General features: G+C 39.8%; 1 protein-coding gene across 3 annotated transcripts in view; it reads right to left on the bottom strand.

Moving 5' to 3' along the window:
- Positions 1 to 27,379, bottom strand: part of GUCY1A2 (guanylate cyclase 1 soluble subunit alpha 2) — a 221,775-nt gene that overhangs the window by 183,627 nt on the left and 10,769 nt on the right. For all 3 annotated transcript variants that reach the window (XM_087721159.1, XM_087721160.1, XM_087721161.1), the window contains exons 2-3: positions 10,977 to 11,038; positions 5,653 to 5,774 (exon numbers count right to left, since the gene is read on the bottom strand). In XM_087721159.1, coding sequence (XP_087577285.1) covers positions 5,653 to 5,774; positions 10,977 to 11,038 — 184 coding nt within the window. The remainder of the gene's footprint in view (positions 1 to 5,652; positions 5,775 to 10,976; positions 11,039 to 27,379) is intronic.

A 27,379-nucleotide genomic window follows, 5' to 3' on the forward strand; every position in this document is an offset into this window, starting at 1 on the left:
AACCAAAAATTTGGGAACTGACTTCCGGGTTGTGTGTTGGGCTGTTTTTCACCTTCCGGAGACTTCAGGAAAGTCTCCTGAAGCCTCTGGAGGGAGAAAAACAGCCAAACGGGCAACCCAGAAGTCTGTTTCCAAACTTCTGGTTTGTGTGTTGGGCCATTTTTCGCCCTCCCCAGGCTCCTAGAAAGCCTTTGTAGCCTGGGGAGGGCAAAAACGGACCTACTGGGCCCACCAGAAGGTGGGAAACAGACCATTTCCAGCCTCCAGAGGGCCTCCGGTGGAGGTGAGGCCATTTTTGCCCTCCCCAGGCTCCTAGAAAGCCTCTGGAGCCTGTGGGGGTTGAAAAATGGACCTACCGGGTACAGCGGAATTTGGAAAATGGGCCATTTCCAGGCTCCGGAGGGGGTGGGAGAGACCATTTTCACCCTCCCCAGGCTCCAAGAAAGCCATGCACACATGCATGGGGCAGCGAGGGAGAGTCACATATGCATGCACAGGGGCATGGCGTGGGGTGGACATTAAATTATGGGGGTGGGCATGTGAGTGCACACGCGCTTTGGCAGCCAAGGCGAAAAAGGTTTGCCATTCCTGTGATAGATCTTTGGGAGGAGAGTCTACTCAGGGGTGTCAAATTCGATTTCATTGAGGGCTGGGGGGGACAGGGTAGGTGTGGCCAGGGTGGGCATGGTCAGCTTGACGTCGCTCATATCAAGGGTGGAGGCTGTGCTGGCCCAAGCACTCTGTCAGCAAATTCCTGAGCTCTGTTTTCAGCTGCAACAGCCTCCTGCAACCCTACTGCCAGCGCAAAGGGAGATCAGGTGGGCTGCACGTGGCCCTCCTTGAGCTCTATTTTTGATGGCAGAGGCACTGCAGGTCTGTATTTTACTGTTTCCAGGACAACTCCATGGGCTAGATCTAAGCACCCCATGGGCCGAATACAGCCCCCAGGCCTTGAGTTTGAAATCCCTGCTCTAACTGTATAAAAATTTATCAAAGAACGGGACATTTAAAATGAGTCAGTACCTAGACGTATTACAGAACTTGTAGGCCCCAAACGGCTGTGTTTAGATGGCCCCAGCTTTATTCACAGAATGAATAAAATGGGGTAAGCAAGCAGTTATTGTGAGAGATGGCTTTTGAAGTAGGAAATAGTAAAAAGTGAATAGCAATCACGTACGTACAGCATCTTAAAAAGACCTTATCTCTGATATATTCAATAACAGGAAGCAGAAATCAACATTGAGACAAATTAGTTATTAATATAATGAATAAAGCTAGTATTGGTTGCATTTGGCTGTTGCAGATTAAAGTCCTTAGAGGTAACGGTACTGGAAAACACACAATCCAAATGTATAGTTCTCCGGATGTTCAAAATGGGAAATGCAAACATTTTTCTCACCATCAAAATAATGCTGCAAAACATAAGCCATTGATTTTCCATGTACAAGTATTCCAATAAAAATATTTCAGTGCATAATTTAGACTATGGCTAAACAGCCTAAATTGTGTTATTATTAATATTAACATCACATTAACAGAGCAATCTAGTGTTTGTCGACATAATTTATGTTGGCCACTACATGAAATTAAACCATAGTTAACAACATTGAACTTTATGAGGTCAGTTCCTGAATTACAAGCTACCCTTTGCAAACAAAATGTTTTATATGTTTACCAGGCCAGTGGTAATAGCATAATGTTTATTAATTTTACTATTTAACATACTAAATAGCTTCTTTTAAACTGCATTTCAAAACCTGCATATTAGAGTTTACCATTCCATAGTGAGCATTAGTAAGATAAAAGTTTGCCAGAGGTGTGTGTGTGTGTGTGTGTGTGTGTGTGTGTGTGTGTGTGTGTGTGTGTATTGGAAGATTTATCCAATATCACCACACAGAGGCACCTAATCTAATCTTTTTTCAGCAAAATTTGGAATTATTCACACATCAAAGTTCTACCCACATATGCACAGATTTACAGCAGGGATTGTAAAACTCCTGAGGTTAAATAAACTAAGTTGATCACTGAAATATTCAATTTCCTTTGCAATATTACTGGAGGGAAAAAGCTTATTTGATCAAAAATGTACTCACTTAAAAATGTAAATGCAGGAGGCAAATAAGCTCCTAGGATATTTGCAAACAGTGAGAATTTCTTTAGACAGCTTTCAAAACAATATGAAGTATACAAAATACAAAGCAATTTATTTGTTGATGATCTAGTGACTTGTAGATTTCTAGGAAAGCATGACCTGAACAATCAAGAAAACTTAAATCAAGACTTTCAAAAGTATTAGCATTTGCGAAGCTCCAGTGGCATCGCTCTTATTGTCATAAAAAAATCATTCAGCATGCATTTGGCAATTTATATGGAAGCAAGTCTGAAGGAAACATCATTCATACTAATACAGGAAATCTAAGGCAGAAGAATAAGCCATTTGGGAGGGAAAAGGATTATTGGAAGAGGTTCAATTACTATGAAGAAGTAAGGGCTTAAGAGAGCATGACAGGTAAGGCTCTTCCCTCTTAAGCTGAAACACAAAAGAGAAATGCCTACTATAAGGATTGAAAGGTGACAAAAGTCTGATTTTTTTTAAAAAAAGATTTTATTTTCTACATGATCTTTGAGTATTTAGAGCAGGGATTTCAAACTCATGGTCTGCAAGCCAGATGCTTCATATGCTGGCCATGCCCACCCAATTTAGTGATGGGGGGAAAGTCATGATACGTCATGTGACCACAACATGATGATGTGAGTTTGACACTCCTGATTTAGACCAACTGCATAGTCTCAGTTAAATTAGAATGAAGATCAGTTTACTGCCACTAATCACTAGAAGAATCATCTTAATAGGACATAATCCTATTAAGCTGCCTTATCTTTGCTTGAACACATTCAAGCAAAGTTCTCACCACCTCCTTTATACATTTCACTCTCAACAGCTATTATCATGTTGAATCTTTTATGACAATTCAAAAAGAATGTACCGTATTTTCACAACTATAAGCCGCACTGAAAATCCTAAAATTTGATCCAAAACCGGCAGTGCGGCTTATAACCTGGTGCGCTTTATATGTGGAAAAAGATCTCCCAGCTGCTTTCGGGGCTTCCTGGAGCGCCAAGAACCTCCGCGCTTTCTCCACACTCTCCTTGGCTCCTCACAACTGCAACAGACGTCCAGAAGCGGCAGGGGCTATCGAGCTGGAAATCCAATCCCCATTAGCCCCAAAAGCCGCTTCTGGACATCTATTGCAGTCGCGAGGAGCGGAGGAGAGCGCGAAGGTTCTTGGCACTCCAGGAAGCCCCTAAAGCAGCTGGGGGAGGCGCGCGGTTTGGTTTCTCCTCCCTGGATGTCGCAGCAGCAGCCCCAAGCGCACCGATCTCTGTGTTTTTCGCATCGGGGCATGCTCTTGCAGCACACCCCAATGCGAAAAACACTGAGATCGGTGAGTTTGGGGCTGCTACTGCGACATCCAGGGAGGAGAAACCAAACTGCGCGCCTCCCCCAGCTGCTTTAGAGGCTTCCTGGAGCGCCAAGAACCTTCGCGCTTTCTCCACACTCTCCTCGGCTCCTCACAACTGCAATAGACGTCCAGTAGCGGCAGGGGCTATCGAGCTGGAAATCCAATCCCCATTAGCCCCAAAAGCCACTTCTGGACATCTATTGCAGTCGCGAGGAGCGGAGGAGAGCGCGAAGGTTCTTGGCGCTCCAGGAAGCCCCTAAAGCAGCTGGGGGAGGCGCGTGGTTTGGTTTCTCCTCCCTGGATGTCGCAGTAGCATCCCCAAACTCACCGATCTCAGTGTTTTTCGCATCGGGGTGTGCTGCAAGAGCATGCCCCGATGCGAAAAACACAGAGATCGGTGCGCTTGGGGCTGCTGCTGCGACATCCAGGGAGGAGAAACCAAACCACGCGCCTCCCCCAGCTGCTTTAGGGGCTTCCTGGAGCGCCAAGAACCTTCACGCTCTCCTCGCGACTGCAACAGATGTCCAGAAGCGTCGGGAAACGTGCGGCTTATAACCCGGTGCGCTTTATATGTGGAAAAAGTTTGAAAAATTAACGTTAATTGATACTGCGGCTTATAATCCGGTGCGGCTTTTGGTCGTGAAAATACGGTATCTGCCTATAAACTCAAAATAAATGTTTACTTCCTGAATTCAAGCACATAAAGAACTGTGTCAGGCCTGAAGCCATCTTTTCTTTTGGGTCTTTGCCCTGCCACACTTTCTATTATTCTACTATGCATTTTCTATTGTGGTAAAATGGGAGGGGGGAATTGCACAAGTGAGATGCTATGTAGCCATAACAAAATTCTTTCTAGAAAGCCAAGGTCATCCTTTGTCTCTGCACCTCTGCATCTGACCAGAACTGGATGGGTGGAATTGCCAGCATGGCAGTGGAAGATTGCACCATGTGATGGACTTGTGGGTGTGGGAGCAAGATCTTGAACTTTCAACTGGGTGGGGAAAACCAGGAAGCTTTCAGATTCAGGTTTTCCCACATGTGCCAACATGGCTCTCTTAATAAATTGGAACTTTGAGCAATACTTTGCCTTGGACTCTGATTTACTTTTGGATGCTATTTGGAACCCTGACAAACTGGTTACGGAATTCTACTGATTTAAGAATTGCATCAGTTCCCCTCCCAGTCAACTTTGAAAGAGATGGATGAAAATGTAATTGATAAATAAAGAAAAACAATTTTTCTTAAGTCTAACATCTTTTTGTACCATTTAGCTTCTAGTTATTTCAAGGAGTTTCTATCAGTAAACATAGCAATAGCAATAGCAATAGCAATAGTTAGGCTTATATACCGCTTCAAAGGGCTTTCAGCCCTCTCTAAGCGGTTTACAGAGTCAGCATATTGCCCCCAACAACAATCTGGGTCCTCATTTTACCCACCTCGGAAGGATGGAAGGCTGAGTCAACCTTGAGCCTGGTGGGATTTGAACAGCCAAACTGCTGAACTGCAGTGCTGCATTTAACCACTGCGCCACCTCGGCATCTTGAACTTAGTGATAGAAATGCCGAGAAATAAGTATAATATTTAAAACACATCTGAGAATTCAGAATTTTTAGAAACTATGCTTTTATAAAATTCAATTTTCTTGGCTTTTTTTTTGCAGGCATGTCATACCACAAGTTATTTATTTATTTGTTTGTATGTTTACTGTTTATTTATTAAATTTATACACTGTCAATCTCATTTTGAAGAGACTGTGGACAGTATATAGGAAATTAGTGTTCTATTTGTCATTCTTTACCAATCCAGAATCCTTTTCATCTGTGCTATACACTTTTGAGTCATCTGCAAATTTATTATTTCTCTCCACCTCCTCATGCAAATCATCATTAAAATGAAGTGTACCAAGCACACAATTGATAGTCTTTAACTTTCTCTGAAGAGGACTTGTTGAGAATTAAGTACAATCTCTGAGTCAGCTATGTAGCCACTTAATTGCAATACTATCCAACCCAAATTTATTCAGCTTGCATGTCAGAATTCCTACATTTAAATTGCTTGATCTGAATGGAAAAATCTTCGGCTTAGCTACCCAGATATTTCCAAGCAAAAGTCAAAGAGTGCAGAATAGACCGCTGTAAGTAAAAGAAGTGAAATTCATAAGGGCTATGGGAAATAATAATTATAGTACCAAGAATATTTGCTGTACGCTGGAGAATTCCTGAGACATCTTCAGTTTCATCATTGCCAGAATGGTCTGCATAGGAGCATCGGTTGGAAATATTATGGAAATTCTTTTCAGCATCTCTGTAACTAGAAAGAAACATATAATCGGTGGTGTATGATAGCAAAACAAAGACCATCTGAAAGCACCTAAGTGAAACAGATAAACATTTGAAGCAATCTGAGGAAGAATGATCATTCTTTTTGAAAACATATAATCTAATCAGGGGTGGGCTTCAAAAATTTTAGCAAGGGGTTTTCTGCCTGGTTGCTGGGTGGGCGTGGCCATGGTGGGTGTGGCCTAGTCAGGCTCCTGCATCACAGAGGATGAGAGGGGCATTTTGCCCTCCTCAGGCTCCAGAGGCTTTCCTTGAGCCTTGGGGCTCCAGAGGCCCCTCTGGAGGTGGAAACGGGACTGTTTTCGGCCTTCCCGAACTTTTGTAGGCCTGTTTGTTGCCCTCCCTGAGCCTCTGTGCACACCATACTTTTACCTGCATTCAAAACGGGCCACGTGAGGACTCCTGGGAGGGGAGGGGCAGAGGTGGCAGGGCCAGCCAGGAGTGAAATTTGGGGGTTCTCTAAACGTCACAAAATCTTAGCTAGAGTTTCTCCCAAATCCCTGCGAACCTCCAGCAGCCCACCCCTGAAATACAGAGTTTATCAACCTTGGCAACTTGAAGATATGTGAACATCAAACTCCTAGAGTTCTGAGTGTTGAAGTCCACATAACTTCAAGCTGCAAAGGCTGAGAAAGACTGATCTAATAGTTCCATCTTTTTTATGGAAATGGACCAGCAATCAGATGCGACAAGCAAGAAAGCGGAATCTGCAGATCCAAATTTGTGCACAGATTGTGTAACGTTATCTCTCCTTCCTAAAACAGAAAAAAGCTTTGTGGTTTCCAAGTACTTGCTTGCAGGTTATCTAACAGGGAAGTTTATAACCTACATTGATATTCTGAAGAAAATAAAGGAGGAGAAACAAAACCAAACGGGGAATAGACACACATAAATCATCTTAACCCTTGAGGTCTAGGAATGTGAACTTCAAAAGAAGAATGGACTCTTTGCTGCAAGTTTCTATCTCTTTTTCTTCCCTATCTGTTCTATACTTGCCATCAAAGTATACGAGCAAGTTTGCAAAGGTGATTCCCTAAACAGCAGCTTCGTCTACTATTCTAGCCTGAGGTACTTTCCTGACGTGTCTGAATTGTTAACTGAGGAGAGTTGAAAAGATAGCTTGACTAAAAAGCCCAGAAGGATAAATACCTAAAACTTGGGAAACCTCAGAAGCCTGTGCTGAATTTTAACACATGCTTCCAACCTACAGTAACACGAAGAGAATGCCAAGGGATCAAGGGCACTTACATAATTGGAAACCACAAGTATTGCTTGATTGCTCAATTGTTTGATCAATACAGCTCCCCTGCTTAATCAATATAACTCTGGCAGGTATTTCATCCATACAAAATTGCAGTGAAAGCCAGCAGAAGCTGTTGGATCCAATTCTACCATTAAGCAGTAAAATCATCACTTCCGTCTGCAGACATTTGGCCATCTTTCCAAACAAGGATTTATAGTTATGGTGAGTATACTGCAGGATATGGTGGTCGGTACTCTGACATTTTCTGCCTCGTGTGGCAAAGTAATTTGGCGAGCTCTGAGTATTATGAGTATCTTCGGTTGGGGAAAGGAATGGTGACAAATAATAGGCAGTCAATGCAGACTAGGGAAAACAAAAATAGACACAATGGGATTGTGCCAAATAGTTTTATGAAGCAGCTGTTGCTTGATCGTATTATATATGGAAGCTGCCTGTTACTCAGTGGAATCTAAATATTGGTGTGACTGAACAATCTTTTATGGCTTTGCTTGAAAGTCGATCAATGAGTTTCTAGTGCAAAGGGGATTTGAACAAGGGTGTCCCCTGTCGTAACCCAACACTTTAACTACCATGCCATGCTGGCTAGGCTACCATGCTAGGCTTGTAAAACTTTTTCCTTTCCTTTCTCTTTTCCTTTCCTTTCGTTTTTTTTCCATTTCCTTTGCTTTCTCCTTTCCTTTCTCCTTTCCTTTCTCCTTTCCTTTCTCCTTTCCTTTCTCCTTTCCTTTCTCCTTTCCTTTCTCCTTTCCATCTTTTCCATTTCCTTTCCCTTTCCTTTCTCTTTTCCTTTCCTTTCCTTTCTTCTTTCCCATTTCCTTTCCTTTTTCCTTTCCTTCTTTTCCATTTCCTTTCCTTTCTCTTTTCCTTTCCTTTCTTCTTTCCCTTTCCCTTTCCTTTTTCTTTTCCTTTCCTTTTCCTTTCCTTCTTTCCCATTCCCTTTCCTTTCTCTTTTCCTTTCCTTTCTCTTTCCCTTTCCTTTTCCTTTCCTTCTTTCCCATTTTTTTTCCTTTCTCTTTTCCTTTCCTTTCTCTTTTCCTTTCCTTTCTCTTTTCCTTTCCTTTCTCTTTTCTTTTCCTTTCTTTTCCTTTCCTTTTCTTTCCTTCTTTTCCATTTCCTTTCCTTTCTCTTTTCCTTTCCTTTCTTCTCTCCCTTTTCCTTTCCTTTCTCTTTTCCTTTCCTTTCTTCTTTCCCATTTCCTTTCCCTCCCTCTCCCCTTCCTTCCTTCCTGGGGGTCTGAGGGAGAGGGAGGGGAGCCTTTTCCTCCTTGCCCCCCTCCCCAACATCTTCTCTGATGGCAATTATGGCTAAAAAAATTCAGGTGCTCAGGCATGAAAATGTGCCACTCAAACACACTGGAAAAAAAATTAGAGGGAACATTGCTTGCTAGATGTACTCCACTCCTGCTAGAGACTGCAGCTTATCTACAAAGCAACTAATGAAGTCTTGATCACAGATTGAAGCTTAGAACTCAACTGGAAGAATTCCAATTAAACTGCATCTTCCAAGTTCTTCTACAGACAAACCCCAACCACTTTCTCAACAACCCTCTTATAGACCAGAAGATTAGAGATCAGGTAGAAGTTTGTAGAACCTTCTAGGGGAGGATTTCTTCAGAGGAAGCACATACCCTTTGTCAGAGTTTGTTGCAGAAATCACATCCAGAAAGCACACACAGATAACTGACTCAGCAGGATTCATTAATCTATTTATATACATAATAACACATGAATAAATGTATAATACCAACAGTAGATTCTTCCAACGTGGTAGCGAAGAAACACTGTAAGCAGGTTCAAACACAGGCAGGCTATACAGAGAATGAGTTTCTTTCGGTTTCAGTTCAGAGTTAAGCCACACCCAGACTCCAAACTATTTCATCTCCCAATGGCTCACCTTGTTATTAAGTCCTATTCATTGGTTGACCTTGTTACCATGTCTCTGCCAGTCATTAATATACTGACACCCTTCAAGACAGTGAGTGCAACTTCCTTCCCTAAAGAAGCATTCCCCATCCCTTGAATCCTAATATCTGTTCTCTCTTGTCAAGAGAGGTCAACATCAACATCAACCTCTGATGCTTGTCTTGAACTACCCTGTCTACCTCTTCAGACGCCACAGACTCAAAAGAATGCTGGATGAAATCACAGGATGCTGTCACAGTGATCTCTGTGATAGAGATGTGAGATATAATAATAGAGATTTCTAAGATAATCCAACTTCTCGCCAATTTATTATTGATCTTGGTTATTGTTAAAGAAGTGATTGGTATTTACATTTAATTAAATCAGGGTTCTCCGAAGTGGTTAATATTGATCCTTACGACTCAATGAGACTATCCAAGGGTCGATATTATCATTATTGCTATTCATAGTAATATTAGTTAAAGTAGTATTTATAAAATTGCTTTCATATAAAAGATGTTTGAATAATCTGAAACTTCATTAAGGAATCAATCAGCTGAAAAGTTTGGGCAGCCTGCTTTAAATGGATACCTTAAGATAAGGTATCGATTGAATGAGTTATAATTATTGAATATATTGCTGCAACTTTCTTGGTTGTTCATTTATTGAAGAATTCTGGCAAGTTACTGTAAAAAGAAGTAGATAGAGCAGGTGATAATTTTCTCTAACTAGATTGTAAATAGGTTTTAGGAAAGATATTTTTTTTAAAAAAGCTTACTTTAACATGAATATTATTCCCTGCTATTGCTTGTGGCCTGGAACAAGAAAGGAAAATGTATGTGACATTTTATTTCCTTCATTTTTCTGCTAGCCACCGCTGTCCAACAATTCCAGTAAGATTGAAAGGGAAGATTAAAACAATATATGAAATCCAACCCACAAAAGAATTTAGAAGTTAAAGGGCATTTTTGCATGAGCCCCCCTGAAATATTTTGAACCTAAGTGGCACAAATCTGATGGCATGACTTCTTAGTGTGCAGTTCTCGGCATACAAAAGAACTACAAAGGAGCACAAAATAGAACAAAAAGAAAGATGGGGTAGAAAGAAGGGCAGTCTCCTTAAACTTTTGCATCAAGATGTTTTATTGCATCAAGGTACTCATCTCCGTTTCAAAGCCAAAGAATCAGCGCTGTCCGAAGACGTCTCCGTGGTCATGTAGCTGGCATGACTAAATGCCGAAGGTGCATGGAACATTGTTACCTTCCCACCAAAGGGGTTCCTATTCTTCTGCTTGAATTTTTACATGCTTTCGAACTGCTAAGTTGGCAGATGCTAGGACAAGTAATGGGAGCTCACTCCATTACGCAGCATTAGGGATTCGAACAGCTGAACTGCCAACCTTTCTGATTGACAAGTTCAGCATCTTAGCTACTGACTAAATTGGATGGATTTGCATCTCTCGCAAAAAAATAAATAGCAGTTAGACTTATATACCGCTTCATAGGGCTTTCAGCCCTCTCTAAGCGGTTTACAGAGTCAGCATATTGCCCCCAACAACAATCCGTGTCCTCATTTTACCCACCTCGGAAGGATGGGAGGCTGAGTCAACCACGAGCCGGTGAGATTTGAACAGCTGAACTGCAGAACTGCAGTCAGCTGAAGTAGCCTGCAGTGCTGCATTTAACCACTGCGCCACCTTGGCTAATAAAAAACCTCAACAAGGTTATCACCAATCAAGCTTGAAAGTTGTGCAGTAGCCAGTAGATTCTTAAGTACATTGTATGAACATAGCTCATGTATAGCTTTCTCCAATCAGAAACTCATTCAGAGTTTTTAAAGATTGAATTGCCAGAATTCCTACTCCTAATTCAATTTTAAGGGCACTTGGTTGGCAAAGCTACCATAAGGCAATATCTTGGCAATCAGTAATTAGTTTTTTATTGCCACCCACTCACTGATCTATCTCTACACTCCTTTTGGAGTTTTGAAGAAATCGCTTCTACTTACCCAATAACTTGATGCTCATAATGTTGTAGTGTCCTCTGGAGAGTCTGCCTTATGGTCTGTGGCTATAGAATAAACAAAGAAATAATAATAAAAATGTTATCAGCAGTTTGTCAGTCAGCCTAGCTCTCAGCATGGTGCCTGAATAGAGGTGACTACTGATATTATTGCTTAATCTAATGTATATTTTTCCAATTACATATTCTTTTCCTCCCCTCGCACATCTGCTGTGCCTCCTCCAGAGAAATGTGAAGAAAGCTGCCCAGAAGTAGCAAGCTGTTTTTGTTCAACAAACACATCAATATTTCAAGACTCTTCCTGATATTTTAGTCCTCTGTTAAATCGGCAGTAGCTTCTTTAGCATCCGTGTAACCCAATACAAAAAGCTGCAAAAGGAAAACATGATGTGTACAGAATAGTATGTTAATCACTTGGGGCCAAACTTATACATCTCACCGCACATTTGCTCCCAACTAGTCTCTCAAGACTGCTCTCAGGGCTGAAAGTTACTTCTGTATTATTTGCAGTGACATAGAATCATAGAATAACAGAGTTGGAAGGGACCTTGGAGGCCTTCTGGTACAACCCCCTGCTTAGGCAGGAAACCCTACACCACTTCAGACAAATGCTTATCCAACATCTTCTTTAAAACTTCCAGTGTTGGAGCATTCACAACTTCTGGAAACAAGTTATTTCATTATACATTATACTAGTCTTTCTATTATTTTTGCAATGGTGGAAGGTTGCCCTGTTCTTACTAGCAAAATCAGAAATTTCGCACATTTCAGCTCACAAGTTGAACTTCAACTCAAAGATTTCCTGCCAGTCTCCCTTTGCCATGTGAATTGTTTTTCAAAGATTATTTTGTTTAAAGCATAAGTGAAACGAGATCTGTTATGCTGAAAAGTGTATCTCTCACTAAAAGTCTGTAGAGATTCTCAGTCATCCAGGTCATGATTCTCCCAAAGGTGCTTTTTCAGGAGGCAAATGGAAGAACTTCTTCAGTTCTGGCAGGATAGTGGGGAATGGAAGGGTTTATATTCCTTGCAGACAGATAGTAATTTTCATCCACAGCTGAAGAAGCTTCTTGGATGAGAAATGAAACGTCTTCAAAAGAAAAAGCAAGAAAGTCCAGTTGCCTCCTGTAAAAGCACCTTTGCATCTATCACTCTTTTGATTTATAAATCTGTTTTTTGAATTCTGCATCAACCATTCCAAATCAATAATATAAACAAATAAAAATAAAAATGAATACAGCCCAGTCTTGTCTTGTTCAGTGCTATCAACCTGCCCAGGAAAAGGAAAAGGAAAAGAAACAATGGGATGAAATAGAGCATCTGGGAAAGGAGTTGAGATGGTTGCAATAATGACCTTGTCTTTGGCAGCAATGGCGGCCATTTGGCGTGAATGTCCATAACATCCTCTCATAATTCCAAATGTCTATCTGCCCAGAAAGGAAGATAAACCATTGCTTCCATTAAACCCTCTTAGAAGAGAACTCCTATCCAGATCAGAAGCAGAGGCAATGAGGAAAGGTGTGAAGAGTGATGGTGACCCCCAGCACTCTTTGCATACTATGCACACATAAGCTCAACCACTTGAAATCAAAAATGAATTCTGAAGAAATTCTAAACAATCCTGACAGTGAAACAGAACTGGAAGCCTCTTTCACAAGAAAAGACAAATTTCTGCCTGCAGCATTTCATGTGGTTCTTAGATTTTAACCTTTATCCATGTAAAAGATGAAGATTCCCTCAAGCTTGACTCCTGCTGATTTCTTAGACAAGCCCATGTAATTTTATTGGCAACAGTATAAAATGGTTTGCCACTGTCTTCTTAGATGGCTTTTTAAACTTCCCAGTCCAGGCTGCAGCTATGAAATTTCATGCTGGTCTCTATCTAATTTCTAACTCGCTCCAGCCCTGCTTTTCTTCCGAGGTCAACCAAGTATAGCTGGATGCTTGCTGTAAGATAGAAGCTCCCAGATAACTTCATAGGACACAAAGTGGAATCCATCTCAATAGTCTTCGGCAAGTGAGATAATCTGACAACAACAGCAAGTTATTTTGTCATGCCAATAGAATGCAACCCTTTGTTTTCTCCCCAATAGTAAATAACCACCATTTCTTTAGCAAAATTGTATAGTGTTGGGACTTGGTGCACTATTGTGATGAGGCAAACTAACTGCTCTCCCAGCAACAGATGACCTGGCCTCTAGCATCAGAAACATCATAACACAGGGTTTGCAGAGACAGATGGAACCTCTTTTCAACACACTTGCTGAAAATTATAACTTTGAAGAAATAAATTCACAAAACCTTTAGTATAAATCCTAAGGCAGGTGAAAAGGAAGAGGAGGAGAAGGGGAGGAGGAGGAGGTCCAGAACCTTAGCCAACTGCATGAAACAACCTCACTATTTTGCCTTATTACTCTATTCCCAAAACATTAATTGTCAACCGTTATAGATTTGAATGTGAGTGAAAGGAAAGGGCACAACTCCCTATACAGACGGCATATCTATAATTGTTGTTGGATGGAAACAATACACCACTGTCATTCCATTGCTTCTAAAGAAGGGGCACATTTAGAAGGAAATTGCAAGGAAAACAACTCCTGCACTTGGAGAGGTAAGCATTGCTTCTCTTCCTTCTTGGTGCCTGAAGATCGTATCAGTCTTGAGTAAGCAAAAAAACACACCCATTTTCAAAAAAGCAAATTTAGATCAGCCGCTACCATCACCAGAGTAACAGACGATTTCCTGACATTGAATAACCTGTCTGTTACAGTATTCCATTATTATACTCCTGTTTCTTAGCCCTGGCCATGATTAGCAGTGTGGACTCAAACTTCCAGGATTGATCAACCACAATTTATCTTCAACAACAGCAATACGTAAATGCAGACAATCCATACAATTTCTGATGAGGTGTAGAAAGGAAATGAATTCCTTTCCTTTCACGAGGCTCTGCACACCCACCCAGACATCATCAAGGGCCTTCTGCACACACACACACACACACACACACACACACACACACACTCCCGCTACCGAACCAATAGTGAAGAAAATAGAATACCATTACTGGTCCAGATATTTTATGTGAGAGGGTGAAGTCAGCCCCTCCCTAATTGTTACCACAGAATATGGTAGACACAGATAATAAAATCCCCAGTCTGTCAAGATTCTCTCTATAGGTGAGGAAACAATACAGAACTCAACTTGGAAGAATCACCACATGTCATCTTGGTTTTTGGGCCTGATGGATAACACCCCTATGCCGAGTCCACAATTAGTAAAAGCCGACATTAGCAATTTACCTGCATTTAGATGGGCAGCTTAGCTACACTTGAAAAATAAAGGGAGAAAAATAGATTTAAACCATTTTAAAAGCTGCATTTTAAAATTCTGCATCGAGCAATTACGACTACTCTCAGCAGGAGCCAAATTTACCCTCTCAGGAAAACCTTTAAAAAGAACCCAATGTGCTCTCACAAAAGAAATTAACAAAAGCTCCATCCAAATAAGGCCACACACAAGGAAACCACATTTTCCCATTTGGAGAGGCAGGTGTTTAAATCGAAAGGACCTGATGGGGCAGAAATTCTCCTTGGATGCAGCTAAAAGAAAAGGCAATTTTGGGGCAACACAACACGCTGATTCTTGCTGTGAATAAAGGAATGGATAAAGAACATGAAGTTCATCCCTAAAATTTAAACTACCAATAAACTGCCTTTCATCTTGAAACCTGGGGTCAGTTTGACCAGCTGCCAGCTTCTGCACCACCAGAATGAAAGATTTAAAAGCAACATTCATTTAACCCGCACAAAATTCAAACAATTCTACTTAAGCACTGTTTTTTTAAATCTGCTTTTTAGCGCCATAACTTTTTTTTAATCTACCTTTTGGATTCCCTGAATTTTCAGGTTCCCAATCATAGATCTTTGCAATTGTTGGAAGAAAAATCAGGTCTGGTTCCAAGCCAGGAAAAAGATGCTGGAAATAAAATGGAGGCTGATTGGAAAGAAGGACTCTATTTATTTGGATGCTTCAGTGACAACAGCAAATCTTTCTGCAGTAGCTGGCCCCTTGTTTTAGGAATGAATGGGTTTTATAGGATTCTGAGATGCTCCAGGGGGTTGTTCAATGTAGAGAGCCTTGTGCCCTTTGCTATTCTAATACTGGTGGGTTAATCCTGTTATGTCCAAGAGGTCATGTCATGTTCTTAGAATTCGGGTGAGGGATGTAAATTCTTAATCCCAGCCTGGGAGAGCTGTGGCTGAAAGTGTTTTGTTCATAAATAGGATTGCCCAGCCTTTCTGAATGGATACAAAATCTGCATTTCTAAAGACCAGTCTCTTCTGCTTGAGACTGTTTTACTACACAGAAAGACTGAGGCTACTTTCTGATTTTAAGAAAATGTTTCTCCATTTCTCCTTTTGGGAACTATAATGTTCTCATGACACAGGAAGGAACTCCACTTCTGAAATAAAATTTCCTTGTATTTTTATTATAACCTTGGGGAAGACATTCTCTCTCAGCTGATATCAGCTCACAGACTTGCTGCTGTTGTGGGGAAAATTGAAGAAGGGAGGTACTTGCCATAACTTCATAAATAAAAAGAAGAAGAAGAAGAAGAAGAAGAAGAAGAAGAAGAGGAGGAGGAGGAGGAGGAGGAGGAGGAGGAGGAGGGGGAGGAGGAGGGAGGGGGAGGGGGAGGGGGAGGTGGTGGAGGTGGTGGAGATCTTGTTGGACTTTCAAATACTGACAGATCATCATTTGGAACACAACATGCCAGATATCACAGTTATCAAAAACCGAAATGTACAATTTATTGACATCACAGTACTAGGAGATGCCAGAGTTGAAGAAATAGAACTAGAAAAAAATCACAAAATACCATGATCTGGCCATCAAAACTACGAGATTATGGATGAAACATGTAACAGTGATACCCATTGTTATTGGGGCACTTGGTACCATGTCCAAGAATTTATATCAACAAATTGCAGTTTCCTGCAATAACACCAAGAGAACTGCAAAAACTGTGTTACTCGGAACATCTTATATTTTAAGAAGGTACTTGGTTGATACCTAGGATGCAGGTAGCAATCTGTATCAATCATTAGCACCAGTCAATGGTATTTGTGATGCATTTTTGAATGTTCAGTTGACTGAGTTTCATGTTTAATAATAATGATGATGATGATGCCTGGAGACAACAGAATAGAAGAGAAAGAACTGGAGAAGATAACAAAACAAAACCTACAAATAGAAATAGAAAGACTATCGCAAAGGCAAGCAACGATACTACCAAAACTAATAGGTGCCTTCGGTGCAGTCCCAAAACAACTGGAGTACCTCTTTAACACCGTAGGCATTGACAAATTCACCATCAGTCAATTGCAGGAGGAGGCTTTACTTTGAACTGCTTCCATCCTGCAACAATAGCTATAACTCCATCAAATATCCAGATTTGCCTATCCCAGATTCGATAGGTAGACAAAAATGCCAAATCCAGACTGAACATCTGGCTGACTGTGTGATGATTAATAATAATAATACCAATAACAATAATGGGATAACATTTTTTTAACAACCCAGAATCCATCAGGGATATGAGTGCAATATAGTAATGGTTAAAATGTTATTTTTCTACCCAGGTAAATGCTTGTTCAAAATTGCATGTTGCACTAATAACTGGTGCATGACCTGGTTGCAGAATTAACCCATTTTCTGGATTTGCAAAATACCGTGAAACACAATATCAGAAACACAATATTGCAAGGCACAAAATACTGTAACAATAACATGGTCACCTAATCAAGCTTAGTCGGATGTGCTTAATGCTATCTCTAGGTTTTCCACTATCTTGTTATAAATGTTAACAACTGTATGTTCCACCTTGACCTACTTCCTAGAAAAATTGTTAAGATCAAAGGAGAGATGAGACCTCTGTACATTGTCTTAGACAGAATATCTAAAGGCAAGGCAACATACAGAGGCAATGATTTTAAAAAAAAAATCAATATGATCACAATTCCAAACACACTCTCACAACCCTAAAAGCAAGTTTTGTATGGCAGAGATTTTGAGTCAACTAAACGAAATCATTCTGAAAGGACTTGTAGTAGCTTGAACAAACCTACATCAAAGGCTTGACCAAACCACCACATGTCCTATATCAAAGGCTCACTGATGAGAGATAAATGTAACAGAATGAATCATACTGAATAAATCTGGCAGGTTTGATACGTTGATCTGTTCACATTTAAATTAAGTTAAAGTTAAAAAACAAATATCAGGCCAGTCATCTGTTCCCATCACTAGCTGTATGTTCAAAATTATTTACCATAGTCCCAATGACACCAATCACTGGACTCCACTCTTGATTTTTACTGAATTCTACACCAAGTATCAGGTTTGATTACTTCAAAAATCTGTCTATTTTGGTGTGTGTTTGTGTGTGTGTGTGTGTCAGAAACAGAGGGAGGGAGGGAAGGAGGGAGGGAGATGGAGAGAGGGAGGGAAGGGGAGGAAAGAATGGAGGGAGGGAGGGAGAGAGAGAGAGAGAGAGAGATTTCAAACACTGACCTGTCATCATGATTTATACTGGAATCAAGAATTTAATTAAATTTGGCTAATATAACCAAAGGGACAAAGGTAAAATTAGTGAAACAAGTAGTAGTTGGGAGGGAAATAACTCCCGGCAGGATGATAAATGTATTGTGACACACACAGTTCAAATTATATGGTGTACACCAGTGGTCTCCAACCTTGGCAACTTTAAGACTTGTGGACTTCAATTTCCAGAGTTCCTCAGCCAGCAAAGTTGAAGTCCACAGGTCTTAAAGTTGCCAAGGTTGGAGATCACTGGTATACACTACTAAAACTAAATAGGCTGAGCTCACTATTTTTTTCCTCAGTAACCACAGTTTTCTGCTTTCCGGTTCTTTATGATGTGAACCAAAGAAGTACACGCAGAAGTGGCCAGTCATCATGAATAATGAAAGAATCGGTTATTTAATTAGATGTGAATGCAAGATGATCAATCTTTAGTTTCAGTTCAAAGCCGAGGTTTATTTTTCAACTCAAATTTTATTTTGTGAACAAAAAGAAACCTTTAAAAGCGACCCTTATAATGAATTAGTACAGACTGATGACTTCATTTATTTGCACTCAATTTTGGTTTCATGCATATTCAGACAAAATCTATTCTCTTTAATGCTCACATGAATCTTCTACAATAAAAACTCATGCAATAAATACAAAGACACATATATAGAGCCAGTTTGGTCTCGTGGTTAAGACACCAGGCTAGAATGCAGGAGATGATGAGTTCTAGTCCCTCTTCAGCCATGAAAGTTATCTGGGTGACCTTGGCCAAAGGATTGTTGTTGTGGGTAAAATAAGAACAGGTGTGTTCATCACTTTAAGTTATTTGTAAAAATAATAAAGGGGGAAGATAGAGATGATAGTCAGACAGACAGATATGGCATGATTTGGATAAATGTGCTACTCACATTGCTCATCAAATTAAGTCAAAGCATTTAGAAATGTGGCTCAAGCAAAACTGCACTTCACCTCTATGAATTAGTATTATTTACAGACCATAATCTGGAACAATCATGTTTGTTGTGCAAAATCACATTGCAATTTGTTACTGAGGTTTTAATATTAAATGGCATCTTTGTGATTGATTCTATTTTGTATTCAAATTATTTGTTTACATTACTAATTCTGGATGATATTCAAATAATGTCAGCGCAGTGCAATTTTTAAAAAAAAATCAATCTTTTTTTCTTTCTTTCCTTTTTTATTAAAGCTACTGGGGATGAATTCTTCCCACCCATTTTGGACTTGTAATGGTAAAAGTGCAACCTGCAGAGAGTCTATTTTTCATTGCACTTAATACTTGTCTTTGCAGAATTGTCTGCTTAGTCATGTGATTTACAGGTTTTCGCAAATGCTGACAATATCAAATTTCGTTGCTCAAAAGTAATACAATGTGAAATATGATTTCTAACTTCCAGTAAGCTATCTCCCCCCCCAACTAATGAAAGAAATATCTGCTTTTCTTCATTAATCACTCAATAATTTAGAATTATTTTAAGGTGAATTATTAAAGGTAAAGGTTCCCTCAGACATATGTGCTAGTCGTTCCTGACTCTAGAGGGCGGTGCTCATCTCCATTTCAAAGCCGAACAGCCAGCACTGTCCGAAGACGTCTCCGTGGTCATGTGGCCAACATGAGTAAATGCCAAAGGTGCACGGAACGCTGTTGCCTTCCCACCAAAGTGGTCCTTATTTTTCTACTTGCATTTTTACATGCTTTTGAACTGCTGGGTTGGCAGAAGCTGGGACAAGTAATGGGAGCTCACTCCATTACATGGTGCAAGGGATTCAAACCATCGAACTACTGAACTTTTTGATCAACAAGCTCAGCATCTTAGCCACTGAGCCACGCATCCCTTATTGCATGTATGGAAATGCTGTTGTTTTTTCTTATGCTCTTCTGTCTCTCTCTGCCAGGACTCTTGACTGCCCCTATCTCCTGATTTTTTTAAATAATTTTTAAAAAAAAAATTTAATTTAAAACAAATACAGCATCCTTCTTTACATGCTATAGAAAGTGTATCAGTTGGTTACAAAAAGACTTTCATGCATCTCTTCCACAGTCAACAAACATAATTCATATTAACTTAAGTCTTTTAAGTCAAATATTCATACATGTCACCCTTGTTATATTTCCATTTTCATTTGACTATAATTGTTTAAGCGTCCTTCATCATAAAATATACAAAAATTTAATGCATAACCACATACTGGCCTTTCAATTACTATTTTTAAAATCCTCCACTAACACTAAATCCTTATGTCCTATTCTAGCTAAACATCCATAATATTTAATAACAAAGTTTTCTAATCCTCCTTCCCAAATCACTGTTTAAAGTTTACATCCAGTTTTCTTATGTTATACCCATATCTATATATACGTTATTCTTATCCTTCCTTTATTTGGCTATATCCTGTATCCTGTATTTCCTGTATTTCCCCCCTAATAATCAAAATTTTTATTGTATCTAACTTAGTTCTTTATTGTTGTTGTTGTTGTTGTTGTTGTTGTTGTTGTTATCCTTTATGTATAATCCAAAGGGATTGGTAATCTTTCTTACATGGGTACCATTCAATATTCATATCCAATTATACTCATCATAACACTACACATTGTATACATTAGTAACATTATCACTTGTTTATTTAAGATATATCTATTATCAATAAATTTCACTAGGTTTAACTAGTTTTAAACTATGTTCTTCCATCTATCAACCTATGTCTTTCCAAAAGCAAAACAGTCTCATATCTTCTACCATTTGTGGTGTCAGTCCTCTAATCATCTTCTTAATCAGCTTTGTATAGACTTCTCTTAGCAACTCCTTGCTTATAAGATCTCTCATATAATCTTGATGCCCTCTTTCTGTTTTCTTATTCATCTTATCTTTGATTGTCAGCAGTGTTATCAATGCTTTTGCTAATAGAATTTCTCTCTTTAAATCCATGGATTCTTTTGTATCTTGTCCTCTGGAATAGATTTCCTCTCCATTTAATTCCTCTTTCAGTATTCCATTCTTTCTATTTTCAGAAACAAACCAATTACCATAAATATCAGCAGATTTAATCTCTTTATATTCATTTTCCACTTCGATTTTTTGAGTTTCAATCATCCCATTTTGCATCTGATAGACATCCTCAATTTTTTCATTTTATTTTATTGTTATGTGCTCTAAGTATTCCAGTTTTTTCTCTATTCTTTCATATATATTTGATTATTTCTGTATTTCTGAAAGTATCTTTTGCAAATTTGAGACTTCTGTTTTCTTTTGAAATTGTGCCATTCTAACAAACACATCTGCTCTAGCTTGGAAAGTTAATAAGATTAAAGCATAGATTCACAAAGAACTTTGCTTCCACTTTTACTTCAAAGGGACAACTGTGTGCCTCCCTTCTTATCACTCTCTGTAGCCAAGCAGTGAAACCTTGTAATGCAAAGTCAAAAAATCCTTGGAAAAAAAGAAAGTGTTCCATTTTCAATACACAATTCCAATCAACAAATCCTCCCAGCCTCCGAGCAGTGGTAACACTGTTGCAAATAGTTTCCTTATCTTTTTTGTATGTCACGTTAGAAAAGAGTCCAATCTTTAAATGAATTAGAAAAATACCCACAGCAATGAAAGAGGAAAACTTTAGTCTATAGGTTACAGAGAACAATAAAAGAAAAAGTAGTAGAGGAAAACTTAATCCATCCATTTCAAAAGGCTTGCATAGATTCCATCCATGAAGATAGCATTTAAAAAGTAAGATAACCACTGTCCAAAACCATTCCAAATTTAATTCCACCGCTTGATTCTTCTATTATCCAATTTAGATTAATTTTAAATTTTTATAGGCAGTCTCTTTTTAAAACAATAAAAGTTCCTCACCAGCTGGAAACACTTTCTCTTTCCGTATCCTTCTATTTTGGAGCCGCCCCGACTTCGTCAGCCTTGGCTGGATATTTGTCACCGGCTTGAAGAACTTCTCTTGCTTCTTTCAGGGATTGTGCAATATCCCTGAAATCAGCAAGATGTATTCTTCCTGTTCACTGTCTCTTAGGGACAGTTTAGGTCCATTTGTACCATCCAGCAGCAAAAGTATTGGCTGCGGTCTCCGAGCATCGAGACTGCACAACCATCTCGTCGTGACATTAGCTCCTCCTCTCCTCCTGATTTTTTTTAAGCCCCAGAGAGCATATAAATCTTCCTCATAAATCTTTGCTTGAGATTTAATGGAAGTGTTGGAATCAGACCATTCTGAGTCTCTATTGGTATACTGTTTATATCTTCAAACTGATGAGGTCCAGGTAAGATAATATTGACTGCAATGAAGTCAGAGGTTCTAGCTGGCATGGAATAGCCTAAATATGTTTGGGGGTGGGGGGGGGGTTTATTATGTTTGTGTTCAAATAGACCAAATGGACCAGTACTGGTTTTACTATTAAAGGGAATGTTACATGAAGAGAAAGATCTCAGGAGTCTTCACTTTTTTCTACCCTACTGTGTAAAAGCATAATAATTTATGATGTGATAGCTTAAAATGACTAAAGACTTGGTGCAAAAGGCCTCTTGGCCTACAATGCCATCTATTCTTTGAGGAAGTCAGTCTGAGAAAACCCATAGACTTCATAACACTTAACACCCATAGACTTCATAACACTGCAAAGGTGCTTCTCCATACAAGTCCAGTTATGCAAAGTCTTCAGAACCAAGAGCCTCAAATAGCCACAGCTATTTGATCTTGTCAGAACTGAGCCTGAGTCTGTTCTTCTTCATCCAGCCTTGCAGAGCTTTGAGACATCCAGACAGAACATCATCAGCATCACTTGGCAGTCCAGGGTTGTGACATACAATTAGTTCTCAACAGCATAGTGATTTTACCAAATCCCGAACTGGCATGTAGACATATAGTGGGAAGGGTGAGAGCTTCAAGCCCTGAGGCACATCACACATGCAGTGTTAAAGCTTGATTTTTCCCTATCTGCCAATTACAATTACAGAAAAAGATGGAGAATTACTATGCTGCCATATGCCAGTCCCCACAGCCGGTCCAGAAGGATACCATGATCAACCATATCACCGAGAGACCAGGGAGCACCTGGACTGATCCATCATTTAACATCCTAGCTCAACCAAAGGTCATCAACAAATGTAATTAATGTTGACCCTATACTCTGCCTTGGTCTGGATTCCAGATTCCTATCTGGATTCCTATCTGGAAACAGTTCCAGATAGTCCATTGTCTCCAAGAACATTGGAGGTTGCTGCCCAACCATCTTCTCGAGAAATTTCCTTTTAAAAGAAGGCTGGATACTTGATAAAAATTGTCCAGGAATATTGGGTTTAACATCAGCCCTTTGAGGAGGAAGTGCATGGGCATCTCTTTTATGACTGGAGGAATTACCCTTTCCCTCAAGGAAGATAAGGAAAAGGAATGGATATGACTCTAAAACAAAACCATCATTTGATCACATTAAGATGAAACACTGAGAGAATTGGTGAATAATAGAAGGATGATGGGATGTTCTAAATGTGGGGCAGACAATTATTAGAAGTATCAAGAAGAAATCTTGGAAAAAGTGGTTCTGGAAGGAAATGTAAGAAATTGTCAAGCTAGCCCAAGAGCAACTCAAAATCCAGCCAAACTTCAGCTCTATTTGCTTACACTGTATAGACAGAATCTTGCCAGAATAAACTATACTGCCCCAAGGTAATGAATGTACTATGGGATATTCTGAGGCATGACTACCCTAGATCTATCTCCCTTCCTACAATCCAGTTCTAGATTGTGCTATCACTAACCTCATCCCCTCCCCACCTTGAAATGTGGTCCCTCCTTAAGATGCTGCGGCTTACTGTAGTCTGTCACAGAAATGAAAGAAAAATTAAACGAATATAAAAAATTCTTGGAAGATAAATTTATTTCCCCAAAAATGAATAGAGTGTGGATGTAAGAAAAGAAGATGTAGAAATGGAACAGAATGAAAATAATTACCGTATGTTTAAAAGCGCCACTTAGGCATGTAGGAAGTATGAAAAGGGATGCTTGATAAAATGAAGGAATGAAAGAAGTAGTGATTGAGAAAAAAAAATTAGTGCAAAAATAAAGATTTGCTGCAAAAAGAGATGGGAGAAAGGTATTACATAATGACTGTAGACACAGTTGTGAACAGTGTAGTCAAGGAGACCATGGAACAGTTGATATTAAAAGAGGCAGAGAAAATGGGGTTTAATTTTGATGGAAATGGAAAAAAACGTTCTGGAAGTATGAATGACTGGGGCTAAACTAGAAACCTCAACAATGGAGAATAGAAGTAAAATTTAAAAGGGATGAAATTATTTGAGATATCAAGGGAATAAGGAAATGCTGGGAGAATATACAGTATGCCAATAGTGATAGATATGCCAGTAGTGATATGTCAAACAGTATGACTGAAACAATTGTTACCAATTTTGATGTCCAAGAATAAAAAAAATCAATGAAAAAAGTCATGTGTTCAGAGCATGTTGAAAATGATAACGTTGTGTCAGCATCTCTTCATTAGGTAATTAGGAAAGAAGACCATGAGACTCCATAGGTAGAAATCAAGTGTACTTTTACTAATTATAAATGATTAAAGGCATAGCGAAGCGAAGACTGATTATTTAGGCGCGAAAGCGATTGATATATAGAATAACCCATTCCCCACCCCTTGGCATCACAGTTACAGTCCAATCATAATTCTCCTAAGTGTCAGATGTGAGATAACTTCAAAAGGCATCACTAAGATGGAATGTTGGTGCCGTTAGTCTTGGCGGGAACCTCCTACGCATGTGTACTCCGACAGGCAGCAGAGCTCCAGAATCTTCCTCCAGCACAATTAGTAAACCCCTCCCAAATACTATGCCCTCCCTCCCCGTTTCATGGCAGCCGAAGCAGCAGCAAAGCAGAGGCTGACACGTTGCCAATGTAGACAATTGGAACAGGAGAAATCATAAAATATAGAAGCTGTTTCCTTGTTGTAGCTGTGTGACTTCTCGGTGGTAGCTCCGACCCTATGGAACGATCTCCCCGTGGAGATTCGTACCCTCACCACCCTCCAGACCTTCCGCACAGCCCTCAGAATCTGGCTATCCCGTCAGGCCTGGGGCTAAGACTGTAACCCGCCCGAATGGTATGAATGTTGTGTTTTTTAATTATGTATTGTCTTATATGTTAAAAAGTTTGTCTCCCCCTCCCTCTTGGATTGTGAGCCGCCCTGAGTCCCCCCAGGGAAAAGGGCGGCATATAAATAAACTTCTATCTATCTATCTATCTATCTATCTATCTATCTATCTATCTATCTATCTATCTATCTATCTAACATATGTGAAGAAGGTTTCTTTCCAGAGGATTGGAAGAATGACATTATTTTTTCTTGTACTGTAAAAAGGGAAAGCTTGAAAGAGTGATTGTAGAAACTACAAGGGGATCAGGTTTTTTTTTTAAGTTTGGCCAGGAAGATGTGATCAAAAACTTACAAAGCGTGTCAATCAGCAAAATTGGAATACTGCCATGTAGCTTTGCTCTGGACAACAGTTATGCAAATACTACTTGAAAAACACATACACTTGACAAAAGAAATGCTATTTTATTTTTGTTCATTTGCAGGAACCATTTAATAAAGTACCTAACCTTGATTTATGGAATGTTTTACATGAATATGGTGCTGAAAGATGATAAACGTTACGGTGGGAGGGAGGTTAAGAAAAAAAGCCAAGCATACACAAGAATAAATGGATTGCTTAAGAAATAGTTGAACAATAAGCAGAGTAAATACAAGGAGGTGCACTGGCACCTTGGTTTAGTATTTATATGAATACATAAGAAATACTTGTAATTATAAGTGGACTATTTGAGATGCGTATGTTGCATGCACTTTTGTATGTAGACAATATACATTTTTTGGCTAAGAAGCCAAACAATTTGCAGCATGATATAATGAGGAATATAATTAGAAAACTGATGTATTAAAGGCCAACGTGGTTGGATTTGACAAGAGTAAATGGACTGGATGATTGCTAGTGATTTATAAATGGGGAAAGCTAAGCAAAAGTAGATAAATTTGTGGTCAAACGTTTTATTAAAGAAGTGGAAATAGATGCAGGTATTTTAATATAGAAAAATGCTGGGGGAAAGATAACATGTAGTCTGTCAAAAGGAATGAAGGTAATCCTTGTTGTGGCCCGTCAGCTGCCAACAGAACTAGCAGCAGAGGAAGAGGAGGAGGAGGAGGGGGGGGGAGAGCCTGGGCCGGCTTCGAGAGACTTTGAACGGCTCTGCTAAGGAAACAGCATCAGAGACAGAGGCTGAGCCGGGCCTTCCATCCTCCCCCAGGTGGAGAGGCAGCTGTCTTCAGGACCTGAGCTGAGTGAGGGGGACGAACAGATGGAGCCTATCCCAGATGCGAGTATGAGCAGAAAGGAAAAGAGAGGAGAGCAAAGGAAAGCAATAAGCTGGCTCTCAGGGAGAGGCAGAAGCAGACGATAGCCAGTCCCTCCCTGGCTGGGAAATAAGCAACCAGCCACTCCCAAACCCCTCCCTATTTATCAGCAAGCTATTCGGAGTGTATACAGCAGTATACAGCAAGCTATTCGGATTTCTTCGCTAAACCCAGGTTTGTTGGGACTAATTACATTTGATTTTTTGTTTATCCGTGTGAATAAAAGACTCTTCCTGCCCTCTTTTGAAAAGGGTTACTTTTTACTTGTGCGTAAGCAGCTTATCATTACTGGCGGAGGCTGGGTCAGAACAGTGCTAGACTTAAACCCTTCATTTAGATACCATTCAAAGTTATACTGGCACTGAAAAAAAAGTGTCTTATGACCAGTCCTCACATTTACAACTATCACAGCATTTCCATGGGTACATGATCAAAATTTAGATGTTCGCCAATTGGCATGCATATATATGATGGTGGCAACATTCCAGAGTCACGTGATTGCAATTTGCAACTTTCCCACAAGCAAAGTGAATGAGGCAAACTGGACTCACTTAACAAGCATACTTCTCATTTAACAACTGCAGTGATTCACTTAACAACCTTGGCATAAAAGCTCACCTGACAACAGCCTTGCTTAGAAATAGCAATAGCACTTAGACTTATATACCATTTCACTGTGCTTTACAGCCATTTCTAAATGGTTTACAGAGTCAGCATGTTGCCCCCAATAATCTGGGTCCTCATTTGACCCACCTCGGAAGGATGGAAAGCTGAGTCAACCTTGAGCCTGGTGAGATTCAAACTGCCAAATTGCAGGCAGCAGGCAGTCAGCAGAAGTAGCCTGCAGTACTGCACTCTAACCACTGCGCCACCGCGGCTCTTTGGACGTTCTGGTTCCAATTGTGATTGTAAGTGAAGAACTACCTGGATATCAGGGTTTCCCAATCTTAACCATTTCCAAGTACGGTATATGAATTTCAACTCTAAGAATTCCACAGCCAGCATAGTCATTGCTGAGAATTCTGGGAGTTGAAGTCCCCTAGCCTCCCATTTGCCAAGGTTGGGAAACACTGCTGTAAATGAATTAATGTAGATGGAATATATAAGTGTATGGCCAGTACAAAACAAGTACAGTGAGGTGGTTTCGTCATAGAGGGAGTATGAATGAGAAATGCATCACAAAACAAATACTGTACATGAAGAATGAGTGAGCTGCGATGAAAAGGAAAATTGAGAAAGTCATGGTTGGATGCAATTGATAAGATCCTGTAAAGAGGGAAAAGTTTAAAGAACAAAGAACAGGCGACATGGAAATTTGCAGAACAATCAACAATCAATAGAAGCATGCT

The sequence above is a fragment of the Thamnophis sirtalis genome, unplaced genomic scaffold (assembly GCF_051295495.1).
Source record: "Thamnophis sirtalis isolate CommonGarterSnake01/CBP01778 unplaced genomic scaffold, rThaSir2_p1.2 scaffold_8, whole genome shotgun sequence".
Classification (NCBI taxonomy): Eukaryota; Metazoa; Chordata; class Lepidosauria; order Squamata; family Natricidae; genus Thamnophis; species Thamnophis sirtalis.